Source organism: Rosa chinensis, chromosome 5, assembly GCF_002994745.2.
Source record: "Rosa chinensis cultivar Old Blush chromosome 5, RchiOBHm-V2, whole genome shotgun sequence".
Classification (NCBI taxonomy): domain Eukaryota; kingdom Viridiplantae; phylum Streptophyta; class Magnoliopsida; order Rosales; family Rosaceae; genus Rosa; species Rosa chinensis.
In genome coordinates this window covers 188,654-207,856 of record NC_037092.1, presented here as the reverse complement: position 1 = coordinate 207,856, position 19,203 = coordinate 188,654, and the positions used below count along the sequence as shown (strand labels likewise).

The 19,203-nt window shown below is 37.7% G+C and overlaps 3 protein-coding genes across 3 annotated transcripts; 2 read left to right on the top strand and 1 right to left on the bottom strand.

Moving 5' to 3' along the window:
- Positions 1 to 3,931: 3,931 nt before the first annotated feature.
- LOC112167876 (prostatic spermine-binding protein-like) lies at positions 3,932 to 4,960 on the bottom strand. Its single transcript, XM_024304966.1, has 3 exons — positions 4,939 to 4,960; positions 4,348 to 4,604; positions 3,932 to 3,997 (listed from the first exon to the last, which is right to left on the bottom strand). The coding sequence occupies exons 1-3, from the start codon at positions 4,958 to 4,960 to the stop codon at positions 3,932 to 3,934; spliced, it is 345 nt and encodes a 114-aa protein (XP_024160734.1).
- Positions 4,961 to 8,568: 3,608 nt separating this feature from the next.
- LOC112164667 (farnesyl pyrophosphate synthase 1) lies at positions 8,569 to 12,112 on the top strand. The gene is made up of 12 exons (XM_024300952.2): positions 8,569 to 8,778; positions 9,171 to 9,195; positions 9,319 to 9,434; positions 9,567 to 9,653; positions 9,759 to 9,875; positions 9,958 to 10,046; positions 10,563 to 10,614; positions 10,980 to 11,075; positions 11,176 to 11,220; positions 11,324 to 11,413; positions 11,517 to 11,588; positions 11,734 to 12,112. Exons 1-12 carry the CDS (start codon positions 8,668 to 8,670, stop codon positions 11,860 to 11,862), a joined length of 1,029 nt encoding a protein of 342 aa, XP_024156720.1. The 5' UTR covers positions 8,569 to 8,667; the 3' UTR covers positions 11,863 to 12,112.
- Positions 12,113 to 13,134: 1,022 nt separating this feature from the next.
- Positions 13,135 to 19,045, top strand: LOC112164660 (C2 and GRAM domain-containing protein At1g03370). The gene is made up of 9 exons (XM_024300935.2): positions 13,135 to 14,091; positions 14,216 to 15,451; positions 15,857 to 16,039; positions 16,181 to 16,464; positions 16,588 to 16,704; positions 16,853 to 17,115; positions 17,348 to 17,516; positions 17,837 to 18,109; positions 18,227 to 19,045. The coding sequence occupies exons 1-9, from the start codon at positions 13,743 to 13,745 to the stop codon at positions 18,416 to 18,418; spliced, it is 3,066 nt and encodes a 1,021-aa protein (XP_024156703.1). The 5' UTR covers positions 13,135 to 13,742; the 3' UTR covers positions 18,419 to 19,045.
- The last annotated feature ends 158 nt before the right edge of the window (positions 19,046 to 19,203 follow it).

Sequence of the window (19,203 nt, the reverse complement as noted above, 5' to 3'; positions counted from 1 at the left end):
TAGCTCTTCAATTTCTATATATGTGTCAAGGTGTGGATTTCTTGGTCATTTTCTTTCGTTTATATATGTTTCAGTGATTGAATGAATATGAATTATAGACTGTAATGGAAGTGTATGTATGGTTGCCTCGAATATATTAGTAGTTATTCTACTTGGATATATTGGTGAGGATTTTGTGACCTCCGGACCGTTGTTTTGGTTTGTGTCCTGAAGAATTAAGTTCTAGCAAAATAGCTTGAAATGCTTAGTTTTGTGGTATGAGGAGAGAGAACAGACAGAATATGGGGAAGAAAATGGAAATTTCGGAAGTTTTGGGATTTATGAAAAAATCTTAGATTTTCTTATATTTATAGAAATTTCCCTAAACTTCAATCGCTCATAACTTTCTCATACGAACTCCGATTTCCACGTTCCACATGTCCACGAACTCGTATCGACAAGCTCTACGACTTTTGTGAAGGAAGTTTTCAGAGATACCCAACGAATAAAAAGTCAACCCTTGCTCCCCTCCTAAAATGACGCTTCCTGACTAATTATTCGCCCGAAACACTTCCCTTCCGCTCCATCCACATGCCCCGAAATAGTCCGATAATCACTCAATTAAGTTCCGGACAATAAATACGAATTTCCAAGGCATCACAATCCTTATATGACATGTCTAATTAAAAAATAAAGGGAAAACGTCACAAACAGTATCCCAACTCAAAGTCATTCTACAATTTGGTACCTCATATTCTAAATATATCACTTTGATACCTCAACTTATTATTTATGCATAAGATTCATACACGCCGTTAATAACACCGTTAAACTCAAGTGTCATGTAGCTTTCTGTCATGGGTATTTTCGTCAATTTATATTTTCCCACAAAAAATTAGTGTACTTATCAGTCATTTTGCACTTGAGTAATATAGTCTTTCAATAATTCAAATGTTTGTAGGGTGAACTAAGAAAATAGTAGGGTGACAATAGCGGCACCCAAATCTGTATTGTTCCTTGAGAGATTCTTTAGGTAAGGCAGGCGTGCCACACGGCTGTGTGTTCAGCCAATCATTGCCTATGCATGGGGTGTTTTTGGTATTTCATTATAATTAAACATGGGTAATTTTGAAATTTAATTGAAAAATAGAGAGATGATTAGTCGGACGTATCACATGGCTGATACGTTTGTCCTATCTAAGAATTTCTCTTCTTGCTTATGAGTAGCATAAATGGCAAGGGTATCAGGAAATCAGCTTGAAAGGCTGGTGTGAGAGCTACGTCTCCTACATGCATATAACTAAAAGAAATGAAAAGATCATGGGCTTATTAAAATTTGGAAGTGTTACGGTAGTAATCAAAACGACAAATAAATCGTTAATGTGGGAGTTCTCTGAATTAGAATTAAGGGAAATTGGTCCAAACAGTACCTGAACTATCTCGCCTTATAAACTTCTGTACATCAAGTTTTAGATATGTCAGAACGGTACCTGAGATTCGTACCCCGACCGAACTTTGGTACCTAGAACCGTTAGCTCCTTTACGTTGCTTGCCAGCTAGCAATTTTTGAAGGGCTCATTCGTCCTTTCATGCCTTAGTGTATTTTTTTTTTTTTTTTGGGAAATTGGTCTCTAAACAATCTTTTCCTCTCTCTCCCTCTGTTCTTCTTTCTCTCTCTTTTCAGATCAAAGATCACAAATCCAAGATATAATTTTGAGAAACAAAAACAACCCATAACTAAAAACAATCAAAACCCAAAAGCCAAACCCCAAAGTATTCCACATCTCTCCGTCAATCACACTCCCTCTCTCTCTCTCGTCGGAGTCACAGCATCGTTGGAATTCGGTGAAGGTAGAGTCGGCGCTTGGGAATTCATTCGGAGGCTTGGTGACGAACACCGGTGCTGATTGCGACGACTTCAGTTGTCTTGATAATTGAGGTTTTGGTGGTGCTGTGGCGGAGATAGTCCGATCGCAGATGGAAGCAACTGGTGGTGCCCAAAGCGGTGCTGTTTAAGGAGGAAGAAGATGAGTTTGAGGTTGCGTCGGGAAAGCGGTGCTGTTTAAGCGGTGACAAATCGAACCTGTTGTCTAGGTTCACGAGGAATGAGTTCAGCCTTGAATCGAAATCCACCATTGGGTTTGAGTTTGCCACCAGAAGCATTAGGGTCGATGATAAGGTGGTTAAGGCCCAGATTTGGACCACTGCTGGTTTAGATCTACAAGCTTCGATTACTTCGAAAATTTGAGTTTTTTTATCTTGGAAAATTGCATTCTAGTTTGTTCTGGGTTCTGTTCAATAAGAAAAGTTTGTTCTGGGTTCTATTTTCATGTGTATTGTACAGAGTTGAGTATGTATACGGATTGAAAAATAATTAAACTTTATGGTAGTGTTGTTTGATTGGTATTTGCTGGGAATTCTAAGGAAGATTGGTGGCCGGGAAAGTGTGTCGTGTATCAAGCAGCGACAAGCTGAAGAGCAGAGAACATGGGTGCCCTGAGTAAATTTCTGGGTGCCCATATCATTATGGTGGTGGTTGTTGTTGTGGTGATGGTGGTAGTTGTCTTCGTGGTGGTTGGGCGTCGGAGGATGGTAGTACTTGCGACTGATCTGGTCAGAGATAGAGATGAAACGAGAAGAGTTGAAGGCAACGAGGAACTAAGAAAGACGAGCTGGGGGAAGAATAGAGGATAAATTGGTCATTTTATGATCAAAATATGCCTGTTGCTAGTTTCCGTAACGGAGCTAACGGTTCTAGGTAGCAAAATTCGGTCGGGGTACGGATCTCAGGTACCGTTCTGATATTTTTGAAACCTGATGTACTGAAGTTTGTAAGGTGAGATAGTTCAGGTACCATTTGAACCAATTTCTCTAGAATTAATGTGAGAGTTAGATGGGAAGGAACTCGGAAGTGTTATATTCTAAAACGGCGGCTGTACTAAATTGAAGTCGGGTGGGCATCCCTACTGGTCGCTATCATGTGGAACTCGTGCAAATTATAAACTAATGCCATATTTTTCAGTGTCGATGGCTGGCCGGCTGCTCACGACTATCAACCGCCGTTGGATATTGCCAAATTACCTGATCCGGTGGTTCAAACTTAAAAAGAAACACAAACAAAGTATTGAAATAATTGAAGACTAGCATGGCAGGCAGCTGGCTCGTGTGAATGAATAATATTTGCGTTGCTAGGCCCTAGTCTGAGACTCCGAGTATGACTGACTAGGCTGTCATGATATGATATGAAACAGACAAACAAACAGTATAATCTTTCTACCTAACTCAGCCAGCTGTTAGTCCCCCAGTCACCAATTGGGTGCTGGCATGCTGCCCTGCCAAGCGGGCCAAGCACTCCTCGTTGGACTTTGTTATTCGCCCATGCCCTCGTTTTCATCATTTAATCACTCTTATGCCATTGCCACCATGATTAACCATCACAATATTACCATAAACAACCACGCAGGCTAGGTTCTATACTATAACAAATTACCACTACTTACACTTTAATCCATAAATTACTATCAGCAAACTTGTTTTTTTTAATTCCCATGTCCTAGTGTGCAAGGCCCATGTGCAAGGTATTATCCCTTTACGGCCAGATTCCTTCCATTTTTTAATTATTTATACTGACAAGTAAATTATGAAACTGTCCTTGTGATTTGGATAATGTGAATTAACACTGCTGAATGTCACTAGCATTATGAAAAAAGAATATCTCTACATTTCATCTTTGTTTTTCTTAGAAACAACTCATTTATTTAATAATTTCAAAAACTATTTGTACATATTACAATATGAAACTTGGACACTATCATTTATCTCTGGCTTTGCTACTTCCGCATACAAGCAGTAGTGTACTGAGGATTAGTAGTATGTCACCCCTAGTAGTATACTAGCCCCAATAGTATACTGACCCTCAGTAGTGTACTGATCCGCAGTAGTGTACTAGCCCCTAGTAGTATACTAGCCTGGCCTTCTCGCGTTTGCTCACTTCTGCATTGCTTTCATTAGCTCCATCCTAATCCAATAAGAAAGTACCATAAACACAAAACTAAAGCATTACACAACACCACCAATCCAATAAGAAAGTACCGGAAACACAAAACTAAAGTTACTGACCCTCAATACAAAACTGAGAATCCACCAAATACAGGGAAAAAAAATTGAAATTCAATTTTATTCAGCACCAATTATTTGGTCATACTTTCAGATCAAAAATCAGTGAAATCAAATCAAATAGTTCTATGGAATAACTACAAAATAGAAAACAAAACAAAAAATAGTACCAAATCTGAAAATTTTTAACCGGAAAGACTGAAAGCTACTTTAACTAATAAGGAAAATAAAGGAAAAGATTTGGCTAATTACCTCATCATCGCCCTCGCCGTCGTCGTCATCTCCCTCGCCGCCGTCATCGTCGTCATCGCCTCCTTCAGCGTCTTCCTCGTCTTCCTCATCGTCTATTGACTGAACCAGAGGGCCACCGGAGGATTGTACGACCTCTTGGACATCGTCGTCGTCATCTTCATCCTCATCGTCGTCGTCATCCTCGTCTTCGTTGCCATCCTCTTCCTCGTCTTCGTTGCCGTCCTCTTCCTCGTCTTCGAGGCCGTCGGAGGAGGACTCTGAAACGGACTCGTACTACTCCAATTCCTCGGCAGTCAAAGGCTTCACTTCTCCGCCTGGGTCTCGTGTTTGGTTAGCCGTCAAGGTCGTGCGCTTAGTTCGCCGCCGGGGTAGTGCGCTTAGTTCGCTGCTGGCTCGCGCTCTTGCTTCACCGGCTGCTTCAATTTAGGGAGGATCTGGATTTTGGGACGATTTCGATTTTGGAACCATTCTGATTTGGGGATCTGGATTTTGGGACTGTTTCAATTTTGGAATCTTTCTGATTTTGGGAGAGTGGCATGTTTGGTAATTTTTGTAATATTTGAGTGTTTTTCTTTAAGATGGGCTGACAACCTGTTTCAATAATTGGCCGCATGGGATATTAGTTTTAGATTATGCTATTGGTAAATAGTAGTGTTATTTTGTAGTTATTGGTAAAAAACTCTTTGTACTATTCTTTTTGTCAAAAGTCCAAAACCATCTAAATACTCCTTTTACGGTTTTAGCTAACAAATACAATTTAGAAAAACCTAAAGAAGATGCAGGTTGATTCCCATTCCCAGCTTTCTTGCATAATTTCTTTCTTTTTGTATTTTGGAAATAGGTAGTTTCTTTCTTAAAGCAACTCCAGCAGCTTTATTATAATTTATATATTATAGGGAAGCAAAAGTCAAAGTTTTAGCTTCTTTTTCTTCTCAAACTCCAACAGATTCCCTATTTTACAACAATCTCTAAAATTTTCATATTCTTCCTTAAAATTTTAGAGTTTGCTGTAAATATAGGGAATTTTGTTTTCTCTTTCCTCACTTTCCTTAAAATATGGATAGTTATAGAAAATATGTTGGAGCAAAAGAGGCTTATTTTTCCCTAAAGTAGAGAAAAATCAAAATATGAAGAATCTGTTGGAGAGCAACTCCAACAGTTTCCCTATCATTTCTGTATTATAGGAAAGTAAAAGTCAAAGCTTTAGCCTTTTTTTTTCTTCTCCAACTCTAACAGATTCTCTATTTTACAGCAATCTCTAAAATATCAATAATTCTTCCTTAAATTCTAGAGATTGCTGTAAATTTAGGGAATTTGGTTTTCTCTTTCCTTATTATCTCTACAATAGGGATAGTTATAGGGAATCTGTTGGAGCAAAAGAGGCTTATTTTTCCCCAAAATAGAGAAAAATCAAAATATGAAAAAGCTGTTGGAATTGCTCTAAGATGCATACCGATTACCGAGCATACCAGTATGATTGGTATCACAATTCCCAATGACATCTGATGTGGATTTATGACATACTAGCTAGTATACTACTTACTATAATAAGAATCAACTACGGATGCATAAATTTATGTACATGAGGGCAAAAAAATATTGAAGGAACAAATATTAAAAACTATGATTATGCATTTTTCAATATTTCGATATTGATGATATGTTCAATGAATACATATCCTAACAAACAAAAAAACTATGAATCAATATATCTCTCGTTAGTTAGTACACATTTTGTTTTCATCTATTTTTCATAAAGTACGCTCACTATATTTTCTAGCAAAACAAAAGAACATTAAAAAAATCAGCATGCATCAAAAGGAAAACCCACCCGCAATCCAATCTTTTTGTATAAAGACTAAGCAATACAATAGATTGAAATAGCATTGAAACCTTGTTACAATTTTATTGTTAGTAACCATCTTGTATTACTGAAAAGAAAAGGCATAATTGATAATTATGTAACCATAAACTACTCTTATAAATTAGAAATATACAAGTAAGAAGAGAAAGATTGTGCAGGAGCTTTGTGTCATTAAAAGAATGGGTGCTATATTGAAACCACGTCGAGCACCTCGAATTATTGAAGTAAATTGGTTAACCCCCCCTTTTGGTTGGATCAAAGTTAATATCAGTGCATGGAAAGTGGACTCCAACCAGGCTGGCTATGGTGATGTTTATAGAGACTATAAAGACTTGGTTATAGGTGTTTTCTCTTCTACTCTTGATTTCCCTAGTTATGTGGCTGTAGAGGTCATGGCGGTCATTAAGGTTATCAAACTAGCTTGGGTTAGAGATTGGAAATATGTATGGTTAGAGGTAGATTCTTCCCTTATACTTGTTTTTCTCCGTCTTCCTCATCTAGTGTCTTGGAGGCTTCGTGTGCAGTGGAGCAATTGCTTGCATTGTATCTCTCAAATGCATTTCAAATATAGCCATATATTTCGTGAAGGCAATCAAGCTGCTGATGCCCTTGCCAACTATGGTGCTTCATCAAATGGCTTTATTTGGTGGGATTCAACTCTAGATTTTATGATGAGTCATTGTAATAGGGACCGTTTAGGTCTTCCTAATTTTTGATTTCGTTAATTTATATTCTTTAGATAGGAGGTTAGCGGTGTTTCATATGCCTGTCCTATCTCCTTTCTCTTTGTAACCTTATTTTCTTTAATAAATTTCACTCGCTTGGTTAAGTTTTAAAAAAAAAGAAAAAAAGAAAAAGAAGTAAGAAGAGAAAGATTGACGACCAAAAAAAATAAGAATAAAGAGAAAGATCAACCAACTGACTTGTAGTAAATGCATTAAGGTTTCATGTGAAAATAATCCACTTGGATAAGTTTACACATGTAATTATGTCAGTTTGCTTTATTTAATTGTTGTGGGGCAACAATTTTCATTTCTTTTGTTGAGATAGCACGACATATATTATCTATATTATTATTAAGAGATGAGGTTTGTTAGCCAAAATCAAAATTTTTGACAGATTTAACTCAGGAAGACTAAAAAACTTTGAGAATAAATTAAATCAAAAGGGTAAATACGACAATTACAAAATAAATTTTCATTACAAAAATTAAAAAAAAATTATCCCATAAATCCCCACTTTTCTCTCCCATTATTTTCTCTCTGCAATAACTGTTTTATCTCATTTATTTTTTTAATTTTCTTAAAAAAAAAAAAAAAATTACACATGCAAGAACCTTGTATGAAGAAGGCTAGTATACTATATTGGTACAGGGGCGATAACAAATGAATATATGACATATGTATGGAGTTAGTTGGCAAAAAACATTATTTTACTGGGGCCACTGCTCCCACTAGTCCTTACTTGCGTCCGCCCGCCATTGAGATAGGGATGGAATAAAATCTGCAATATTCACCCTCTACTTCCAACCTTTATAACTTGACTAATGGCAAACATTAGAGAATGCTGCTTCAGCAATGAGCAATGAGCAATGAGCATAATCTCGCAGCCCTAACCTACCAATCTACCATCCTCCGTAATAATAAAATCTCTGTTTCATATTTTTTTCTTTTTTTGAGAAGAAGAAATTGTATATTATTAAGCAATAATATCTTAGCATTGATGGCACTGGTAGCGTCAATATCCTCATCTGCAATTCACTTGTCTGAGGATTGAGGCTAATTTTTGGATTCACGTTCATAAACAGACTCAGTATATTGATATTTAATATTTACAAAGGGGAGAATTTCACAAATGGTCACTCAACTATGACTCATTCAACACTCTGGTCACTCAATTTTCAGATATATCATTTTGGTTACTCAACTATTACTTTGTCGATCACTTTAGTCACCGAATGATCATTTTGTCTCACTTTAATAACTTCTCCCAATCATTCCAATTCAGATTTATCAATTTTCACAATTTGTTGGACGAAATATTATTGATATTGTGGCAGATAATTTTTTTATAATGAAAAAGATTATCAAAGTGACCAAAGTGAATAACAAAGTCAAAGTTAAGTGACTAAAGTGATATATTTAAAAAGTGAGTGATTAGAGTGTCGAACATGTAAAAATTGAGTGACCGTTTGTGATACTTTCTTTTTACAGAGGGAGATCCCGCGTATTATAATAAATCAATAGTGTCTGGCTTGGGAGGATGGCAGGGAGTGCAATTAGTGAAAACTTGGGACCCAATTGTAGATTAGGATCAAGTTTTATTTTAAAGGGGGAAAGTCGTTCCCCTCTTTATAGTTCGAGACTTGGGAGTGGTGCGTGAACACCAAAGACGTACTCTCTCTCTCTCTCTCTCTCTCTCTCACACATAATCAGAATCAGGATCAGAGTGTGGCAATGGCGGATCTCAAGTCAAAGTTCCTGAACGTCTACTCTGTTCTGAAATCGGAGCTCCTGGAAGACCCTGCCTTCGAATTCACTGACGCCTCTCGTCAATGGGTCGAACGGGTACCATCCCTCCCAACTTCATCTCTGCTTACATTTGCACATTTCCTTTCTTCATCCAAACAAAATGCAGATATCGCCAAACTTTTCACACTAAGATTCCCTCTAACTCTACAATTCTAAATTCAATAACCAAATTGATTTCAAAACACACACAAAGCTTTGAGATCAATTGATGATATGCAGGATTTACAAGTTTGGAGATTGCAAAAAAGTAAAATAGTCGAAATTACTAGCCAGCTATTCATTTTGGTTTCTACGTGTATGTATGTATTTTCAGTTAGTAATCACTAACATTAATACATCTCTGTATGCCTGCTTGTTGAGCACAGGCCTGATGCCATTAATTTAAATCTTTGTTTCCTGGTTGTCTAATTTACTTTTGTTCATTACAGATGCTGGACTACAATGTGCCCGGAGGTGAGGCTTTATAATTCATCTACTTTTTAAGCAATCGAGTTTTTGCACACTTAAAAGTTCAACTTTTGAGCTTGTTCCTAAATTTTTTTTGTTACTGATCGAGTCTTATTTGTATCGATGCAGGAAAGCTGAATCGCGGACTGTCGGTTATTGACAGCTACCAGTTGTTGCAACAAGGAAGGGAACTGACTGAAGATGAAATCTTCCAAGCCAGCGCTCTTGGTTGGTGCATCGAATGGGTATGGAAATAACACGCTACTGGGTTCTCGGTTCGATCAGCCTGGAAATAATTCTGTCTTACATATTACTTGTTCTAGTTCTTTTTCATCAATCTACAAAATTGAGTAAGAAGCTTACATTTCTACTTGCAGCTCCAAGCATTTTTTCTGGTTCTCGATGACATGATGGATGGCTCTCACACACGGCGTGGCCAACCTTGCTGGTTTAGATTGCCCAAGGTTTGTGCCAAAAATGAACATCTGAAGATTTCTTTATATATATATATATATGTATATTTTGTTCACATTGTTGGTAAAGCTAACTGGTGAGCCTTTATCTTGTAGGTTGGTTTGATTGCAGCAAATGATGGAGTTCTACTTAGAAACCATATTCCAAGGATTCTCAAGAAGCACTTTAGGCAAAAGCCATATTACGTGGATCTTGTTGATTTGTTCAATGAGGTAGTGGACTCGCACAGTGTTTGCTTGATCATTTTGCACTACAACATAGCACGAAATGCTAACATATGTAACGTTTTCTCAGGTGGAGTTTCAAACCGCTTCAGGTCAGCTGATAGATTTGATCACTACCATTGACGGAGAAAAAGATCTATCCAAATACTCATTGTCAATGTGAGTAAAAAATTGGAAACAATCTGTATCTATAGCACATATGCTTAGATCTTAGAATAACTAACCAAATCACGCACAAATTTTTCACTAATACAGCAGTTTATTATCTGTCTAGTATGTCACAAGATATAATAACTATTAAGAACTTAACAGACTCTTCTGGAGAAAGAATATAAGAGTTTGCATGAAAACACAAATGTATGCTCGTGATTGAAGATAAAATCGTTACAGGGACTGATCTATCTGCCTTATTTTACAGTTAATCTATGCTAGTTTGTATCATAAGCCTTTACTGTTGAGCAGTGGGTCATATGTATAGCTTATAATACTACATTCCTTATGTATTCTGTCATCTATGAGGTATAAAGGTTTAAACTACTTAATTCACTACCCTCACGAAGCAAACTGAATATGGCTTTCCCTTTTAGTTAATGTATTGATCATATTTCTATCATGTCATACTGTTATGTTATATAATTCTATTTGTTAACTTTTAATGGTTTGGGTTTCTTGCAGTCACCGCCGTATTGTTCAGTACAAGACTGCCTATTACTCATTTTACCTTTCAGTGAGTACATATATTTATAGCAATTAAAGAAACTACAACATGAAGTGTAAATTTCTTTCTGCTCCAGTGTACATGAAAACATTATTGTACTTTGTAAACCAGCATCTTTGTCCTTTTTGTTTGATTGCTCAAGTGCCTTTCCTTATCCTAGCTTCATATACCTAGACTGTGAAAGTTGATGTAATCCAGTATTTGTAAATTTCTTATCTTTTTTCTTACATAGTGATGGTTTCTATTCAAGCAGTATACAAAGCATTTTTCATTTCTAGCATTCATAATAACATTAATAGAGGATGCTTATTTGGTTTTGTTGTTTTACCTTGAAAGATTTTGCTGACTGTTGGTATTGACCTGTATCTACTCAGGTTGCATGTGCATTGCTTATGTCAGGTGAGGAACTGGACAAGCATATTGATGTAAAGAATCTTCTTGTTGATATGGGGATCTACTTTCAAGTACAGGTAATGGTTAGTGGATATCTTATATATGCAAAATACCTGTAAATTTTCTCTTTAATTGTTAATCAATAACTTGATATCATTTTTGTCTTTTGCTTAATAGGATGATTATTTGGATTGTTTTGGTGATCCAGAAACAATTGGAAAGGTGAGTTTAAGGAAAGATGAAATACAGTAATAGTGTAGTTGAATATTTAGTTTGATACTTGTTTGATGTGTGGTGATCTTACTCAAGTTCTCTGTGCTATCAGATAGGAACAGATATTGAAGATTTCAAGTGCTCTTGGTTGGTTGTGAAAGCTTTGGAACTTAGCAATGAGGAACAGAAGAAAATACTACATGTATGTGATACCATGCAATTAATAGCGACTCTTATCGTATCTAGTTGCTGGTTGGTAATAAAAGATTGATTGATTTATTAAAAGTTCCAACTTATGTTTCCAGGAGAACTATGGCAACCCTGACCCAGCAAAGGTCGCCAAAGTAAAGGCCCTTTACAAAGAACTCGATCTTCAGGTTTGAACATGATCTTATGAAGTTATTCCATTCCTCAATAAAATATATAGCAGTATAACATTTTCTACTAGTAGAATGAGTACTAGTAACTAGCTAGGTGCTGAAAAGGTGGTGTTGAATCAAACTTTGTTCTGATGAATGATAGGGTGTATTTGCGGAGTATGAGAGGCAAAGCTATGAGAAACTGATTAGTTCCATTGAAGCTCATCCTAGCAAAGCAGTGCAAGAAGTGTTGAAGTCCTTCTTGGGTAAGATTTACAAGAGGAAAAAGTAGAAATGTGGGTCATGGAACTTGGAAGGAGTACTTGGACAGAGCTAGAGAAGGGCATTGTAGGCTAACTGGAAGATATGAATTTTTCCGGGATGTCTAATTTGTTTCCGATTTGTGCTTGGCAATTGCAATTCCTGACAAGGGAATTCCATTTTTTTGTTGTATTTGTATCTTAAATCTGAATAAACATCAGGGCTTGTTTAGCTGAGTGTTGAATAAAACAATGTTATTGATGATTCTAATTTTGGAATTCGGACCCTGTGAGCTCTATATTCACACATATTAATTATCAGAAAATTACAGAAACCATATCCTTGCCTAAGGAGGGCAAATGCAAAATGGTGACTACCGGAGCTGTCAACATTGGCAGTTGACGATTCCATTATAGATAATGACGAAGAATATAAAATCTGGGAAGTAGCAGCCAAAAACCAGCACCAAAACTTAAACTTTTTGTTGACAAGAAGGGTTCCCGGTTGATTTACATGTTTAATGACATGGATGATGCCCCTAATCTGTTTTCAACTTTCAAGTCGACAATGGTGGGTGGTACCATCTATGCACGGCACTGGATTGATTGGAATATCTGGGTCATAGTAGTACACACCCCAAAACAACAAAAAGTGACTCTCGAGCCTCAACAAATGTTATGTTTTTTTTTCTTCTTTAAAATAAGATAAGAGTCATCCTTAAATCTTGATTAATAAAATTATAAAATACGAGAAAGAATATTGTGCATAAATCAGAAATTCCAATAAGCGTCAAAAGAAATGCTCTATTAATTTTGACGTGAATTTGAAGTTTCTATCTGCAAAAGAAAGATAGAAAGATGTTTCCGAAAAAAAAAAAAAAAGAAAAAAAAAGAAAGAAAGATAGAAAGTGTGCGTGGGATGCCAGGTGTGAAAGAAAAAAAGTGAATGATTGCATGGCCCCATATCCACAAATAAACGAAGAGAAAGAGGCCGCTCAAACGCGGCAAAGAAGACTCTCGATCATTAACAAACAGCGGTGGTCAGTCACGACCCCACGCCCACCGGCGTCTGTCTCTCTTAGGATTTGGGAAACGCTAATCACCATTAATTAATTATAAATTTTATATTATATGCAGTGCAAATTATGCAATCTATGAATACTCGTAGAAAATAGAAGTTTAAGGTTATGCGTGAATGAATGAAAGTATTTTAAAAATAAGAAAGTCAACAGGTCAAACCTCCTACGCGCTGTAGCAAATTGAAAAGAGATGAGAGAAAGAAGGAAAGAGTATCATTCGCCAAAAAAGAAGAAGGAAAGAGTATCATAAAAAAAAAAAAAAAAAAAAAAAAGGGGAGCGAACGAAAAGTCTCCGACCTTTATTGATTGATTTCGAGTTTTCAAACTTGAACATGATTCCTCTTTCATCATCACCATCTCTCTCTCTATTCTTACCAAAGATAACAACAAGAAGATTTCTCATCCTTTCCATTTTGGATATCTCCCCATAATTGCTCCTTGTTTGTTTTGGAATTTGGATGATCTCTATCCCAAAACGGCTGGGTCTCTCTCTCTCTCTCTCTCTCTCTCGATCTCATTCTGTTTTCTGGCGTCGTCCAAATTTTGAAATCGAAGAAACACTCAATTTGTTTTGTATTGGGAGTCGCAGATCAGCACCCATTTTAGCCGGCATTGTCAATTCAATGTCACTCACCACCAGTTGCAGATTTCTCTGAATTCCCATGATGCCATTCATTCCCCTCCTCCTTGATCAATCTCAATCTCAATCTCATTCTCTATTTTGTATCTTATCTGCAACAATTGTAACACTTATTGGTTCTCTGTTTGTTTGATCATACGGAAGGAAGGAAGGAAGGAGAGGAAGATTGAATCGGTGAATAGGAGAGGAAGAAATGAAGCTGGTGGTTCAAGTGATGGGGGCTCGAGATCTGCCGGCAATGGATCTAAACGGGCTGAGTGATCCGTACGTGAAGGTGAAGATGGGAAAGCAGAAGTTCAAGACCAAAGTGGTGAAGAAGACGTTAAACCCATATTGGGGTGAAGAGTTCACGTTTCGAGTCGACGACCTCAACGACGAGCTCCTCATCTCTTGTTTGGATGAAGATAAGTACTTCAACGACGACTTCGTGGGCTGCGTCAAGTTCCCTGTTTCCCAAGTCTTCGATTCCCCCAACAAGTGCCTCGACACTTGTTGGCACCCTCTCCAGCCCAAGAGCAAGAAGCCCAAGCACAAGGATTGCGGTACGCATTTCCTATCTTGCATTTTCTTTTCTTTTCTTTACTTGATACTTGATACTTGCATTGCATTGCATCATTTCCCAAAAATTCAATGTGTAATAATACATATGCTTTGCTTTCATTTTAGGCGAGATTCTTCTTAATATCTCTCTCAGTACAAACAATGCATTCTCCGACTCCGCTTCCGATGGTGATCACATCAGGAGGGATTCCGACATTGGAGGTGAATCACCCTCAAGGTTATCCGAAACGGCTTCCCCTCACAGAGGCAGGCTTGATGAACTTCCATTCTCCAAGGAAGATAAAGAAAAGGAAAAGAGTACTCTTGCCCAGAAATCCCTTGCTGGCCGACTTGTTCAGATGTTCAATAAAAATCCTGACGCACCTCCAATATCTTCAAACCACTCTAGCAAAGCTGACTTGACTGAGCTTGTTGACATTTCTGAGGCCACTTATTCTGAGGATCACTCCTCTTGTGTTCCTTTTGAAGAGCTAATGAAAACAATGCAGTTACGCGATCAGGCTACTGAAACCCCCGAGAACCTACCCGGTGGAGTGCTTCTAGATCAAATGTATGTTACTGAACCCAAACACCTCAACACTTTACTCTTTTCTCCGGATTCTACTTTTCCAAAGGCGTTGGCAGATCTGCATGGAACTACAGAATTGGAACAAGGACCCTGGAAATTTGAAAACGACAGCTTAAAAAGAGTGGTTACATATGTTAAGGCAGCTAGCAAATTAATCAAGGCTTGCAAAGGAAGTGAGGACCAAACATATCTCAAAGCCGATGGGAAAGTTTTTGCAGTTTTATCAAGTGTGAGCACTCCTGATGTTCCATATGGGAAAACTTTTAGGACGGAGTTGCTCTACTGCATTACACCTGGGCCTGAGCTGCCATCGGGAGAACAATCTACACGCTTTGTAATATCCTGGCGCATGAATTTTCTGCAGAGCACCATGATGAAAGGAATGATAGAAAATGGAGCTCGGCAAGGTTTAAAGGACAGTTATGAGCAGTATGCAACTTTATTATCGCAGAACGTTAAGCCAGCTGATTCTAAAGACCTTGGATCCAATAAGGACCAGGTTTTGGCATCATTGCAGGCTGAATCCCAGTCTGATTGGAAGCTGGCAGTACAATATTTTGCTAATTTCACTGTGGTCTCCACATTTTTTATTGGATTGTATATGCTGGTACACATCTACCTGGCTACACCCAGCACTATTCAAGGGTTGGAGTTTGTTGGGCTTGACTTGCCAGATTCAATTGGTGAATTCATTGTTTGTGGTGTCCTGGTACTTCAAGGAGAACGTGTGCTGGGTTTGATCTCACGCTTTATGCAGGCCAGAGTGCAGAAAGGTAACAACACCTTTCAGTGGTTGCTCTTTCTAATTTAATTAAACTGTTAGCCTGCATAGCTATTTACCTTTCTCCAGCTGAGCATGATGTTTCTATATCGCATTATGAATTTTTATTATTCATATGTTTGGAGTGTGTTAGATAGATTGGCAATTTCTATTACTCTAGCTAGACAGCCAGGTTATTTTAACTAAGCAAGTTTCCGTATTTTCCAATCAAGAAGTGCACTTGTCTTTTTGTTTCGGTCAATTCCTGCTTTGTCTTGCTCATCTTTTATTCTTCTCCTCTTTTAGGAGTGCACAATAATTTGCATATCCTGAACTGTTTCAAATCTTTTAAGCCCCAGCTTCCTTTATGTTGGTATGATCTTCTCATTGCTTCCATCTTCTGTCTTTCTGATAATAGGCAGTGACCATGGAGTCAAAGCCCGAGGAGATGGTTGGTTGCTAACTGTTGCCTTGATTGAAGGAAGTAATATAGCAGCTGTTGATTCAAGTGGGTTCTCTGATCCATACGTGGTGTTTTCTTGCAATGGAAAAGCTAGAACTAGCTCAATCAAGTTCCAGAAATGCGACCCTATGTGGAATGGTGATTTTCATTTCCTGTTAATTGGGTTCTCTTTGTATATTTGCTTTGATCTAAACTTCCAAAGCCATTCTTAGTTAGAGGACACCTTAGATTTTGCAACATTTTACTAGAATGTGACTAATCTTTTGTTGATTTTCACAGAAATATTTGAGTTTGATGCAATGGATGAGCCTCCTTCTGTGCTGGATGTGGAAATTTATGATTTTGATGGTCCTTTTGATGAAGCTACCTCTCTGGGCCATGCTGAAATCAATTTTGTGAAAACCAATATATCAGATTTAGCTGATATGTGGATTCCTCTTCAAGGAAAGTTAGCTCAGGCTTGTCAGTCAAAACTCCACTTGAGAATTTTCTTAAACAATACAAGAGGTGGCAATGTTGTTAATCACTTTTTAAATAAGATGGAGAAGGAGGTTGGAAAGAAGGTACGGATGTTCTATACTTTTGAAATTTGCATTATCAATGTTCCTTTTCTTCTGTCCCTTAGTAGTGGTGCTTTACACTCTTTTTTGTATTCTTACTCATCAGTTTAGTGAAAATTAATGCAGATTACTGTACGTTCTCCTCAAACAAATTCAGCATTCCAAAAACTCTTTGGGCTTCCACCAGAGGAATTTCTTATCAACGACTTTACATGTCACTTGAAACGAAAAATGCCCCTGCAGGTGCCGTTGATTTCTTAATGACCTTAATCTTACAATTTTTTCTTTTTCATTCTTTTTGAGGCACAGCTAGAGAAATAATCTCTCTCTGCTCATGAACTGCCACATGCTTCATAATCTGAATCTCTGAATAACAGTTTTTCCTGTCCAGGGCCGCCTATTTCTTTCTGCGAGAATAATTGGGTTCCATGCAAATTTATTTGGTCGCAAGACAAAGTTCTTTTTCCTCTGGGAGGATATAGAAGATATTCATATTGTTCCTCCAACTCTGTCATCTATGGGTAGTCCAACTATAGTCATGACTCTGCGGCAAGGTAGAGGTATGGATGCAAGGCATGGGGCAAAGACACAGGATGAGGAAGGCAGGCTGAAGTTCCACTTCCAGTCCTTCGTATCCTTCAATGTAGCGAACAGGTACAGAAAGGACATCCTAGATATCATCGCATCACTTTATCAAAATTGGAAATTTTCATTAATCCTTCTGAGCTTTTTCTGTCTTTGATTATTTGGTTGAAACAACCGTTGAATAGATCTCTGTCAATTATGCTCTTTTTTGTGCTTATTGAGATGAATATCTCATCTCAGCTGACGTTTTCATTTTCCAATCACTGATGCATGCATTGACGTAGTTGATGTTTCTATTCAGGACAATTATGGCCCTGTGGAAGGCTAGATCTTTGAGTCCTGAGCAGAAGGTGCAAATAATAGAAGAAGAATCAGAAGTCAAGAGCCTCCAAACTGAAGAGAGTGGGTCTTTCTTGGGCCTTGATGATGTCAGCATGTCTGAGGTTTATTCATCCTTGCATTCAGTTCCTGTGAGCACTTTCTCTCTGGACCATACATGTACCCTTTGTTGTTTTTCTTTCCTTCCCTTTTCGGTACAAATATTCACATGTGTTTTTTGGACCTGCAGTAAAGCTGCATCTCCTTTAGAATTATGAATCTATCTGCATCTCAGTTTCTTTTCACCTTCTGCCTGGTTGTTAGTTAAACTACAGTTTCCATCTTGATCATTCATCTCCCATATGTGGTACTCATGACAATACACATTGTGGTTCAATTATTTTCGTTTGTGCACTTTCTGAACTTATGCTTTCGTTGACCATCAAATTTGTCTTGTTTGCCATTTTTTTAGACAAATTTCTTCGCAGAGCTATTCGGTGGAGGTGAATTGGATCGTAGAGTTATGGAGAAAGCTGGTTGTCTTAACTATTCTCACACCCCATGGGAATCAGAGAAGGGTGATGTCTATGTGAGGCAAATATATTACAGATATGACAAACGTGTTTCCCAATATAGAGGAGAGGTGACTAGTACTCAGCAAAAATCCCGCCTTTCTGATAGAAATGGTTGGCTTTTTCAAGAAGTCATGACCCTCCATGCAATTCCACTTGGTGACTATTTCAATGTATGAATAACCTGGAACTTGTGCAGAATTCTTAAAATAGTCCTTCTCGTAGCAGTTGAAATTTTCTCCGAGTCACCTCTCCTTTATCATTGACCAGTCCCATTTCATCATTTGCAGGTTCACATCCGATACCAAATGGAGGACTCGTCCTCAACACCACCAGGGTGTCTGGTAAAAGTATACTTTGGCATTGAGTGGCTCAAAAGCACTAAGCATCAGAAAAGAATTACAAAAAATGTTCTCAAGAATCTGCAAGATCGCCTAAAGGTCTCCTTTGCTGTAGTTGAGAAGGAGTTCACATCAAGATAGTGGGTTATTTGGTGCATTTCTGGGATTGTAGGCATTTGACATGGAGAGGGCTGATATTCATTTTATAAAGCACCCTTTTCCTGATATTTCGTCTTTCTATGGACAAGCCTGGCAGAAGTGGCTCGACTGCATGACTTGTCAGGTTTGCTATCATCCAAATCCGTTTAACAGCTTTGGCAAGCAGAGGTGCAGTAGCACTTATATGACAGGCTTGGTGTAAGGTCCAAGTGTATATCTATATGCTCTTCTGTGTACCAATGGTGAAGTGAAAAGGCAGGCATGATTATGGACTGTGCGAAACACTGTTTAGTGCCTTTCAGAAAGAATCTGGACTAGTTTAGAGAGCCTAGTTGATAGTTCCTTGTTGTGAATAACTGATGCAGATGTGCAATAACTTGGGTCATCGGATTGTGAAGGTTAAAGCCTTGAGCCTTAAAGTAGATACAGAAGTGGCAGGTCTAGTTTTTGTGGTCTTGCCATTGCAGGCCAAACAACAGTTCTACTTCACTGTCAGTGGTAATCATTCTTTTAGAATAGCTCAAACTCGAAAGGTAGTACCAATTGTAGTTTAATGAGGTTGTTTGAAACTTGTATAAGAAAGTTTTGCAATGGCTTAGCTTCAGTTAACTTAAGTATATAAAGAAAATAATTAAAATCATAGATTTATTATGTTTTCCTTTCTCTTCTGTGCTAAACAGATGATCCAAATGACTTCACTCATCCATTATTCCCTTGAAAATCCATTTTCAACCAACTAGTTAAAAAGTGAAGATAACAAGGATTGA

What these genes read in the sequence shown, in the direction of transcription:
- LOC112167876 (XM_024304966.1), bottom strand. Translation starts at nt 4,960, where the DNA reads ATGCGGCCAATTATTGAAACAG. An exon ending in GCGGCCAATTATTGAAACAG is followed by an intron (nt 4,605 to 4,938) that starts GTTGTCAGCCCA and finishes AGTCCGTTTCAG; the next exon opens with AGTCCTCCTCCGACGGCCTC. An exon ending in ACGGCGAGGGCGATGATGAG is followed by an intron (nt 3,998 to 4,347) that starts GTAATTAGCCAA and finishes TTATTGGATTAG; the next exon opens with GATGGAGCTAATGAAAGCAA.
- LOC112164667 (XM_024300952.2), top strand. Translation starts at nt 8,668, where the DNA reads ATGGCGGATCTCAAGTCAAAGTTCCTGAACGTCTACTCTGTTCTGAAA. An exon ending in TCCAAATACTCATTGTCAAT is followed by an intron (nt 10,047 to 10,562) that starts GTGAGTAAAAAA and finishes GGTTTCTTGCAG; the next exon opens with TCACCGCCGTATTGTTCAGT. An exon ending in ACAAAGAACTCGATCTTCAG is followed by an intron (nt 11,589 to 11,733) that starts GTTTGAACATGA and finishes GATGAATGATAG; the next exon opens with GGTGTATTTGCGGAGTATGA.
- LOC112164660 (XM_024300935.2), top strand. Translation starts at nt 13,743, where the DNA reads ATGAAGCTGGTGGTTCAAGTGATGGGGGCTCGAGATCTGCCGGCAATG. An exon ending in AACGAAAAATGCCCCTGCAG is followed by an intron (nt 16,705 to 16,852) that starts GTGCCGTTGATT and finishes TTTCCTGTCCAG; the next exon opens with GGCCGCCTATTTCTTTCTGC. An exon ending in CACTTGGTGACTATTTCAAT is followed by an intron (nt 18,110 to 18,226) that starts GTATGAATAACC and finishes CATCATTTGCAG; the next exon opens with GTTCACATCCGATACCAAAT.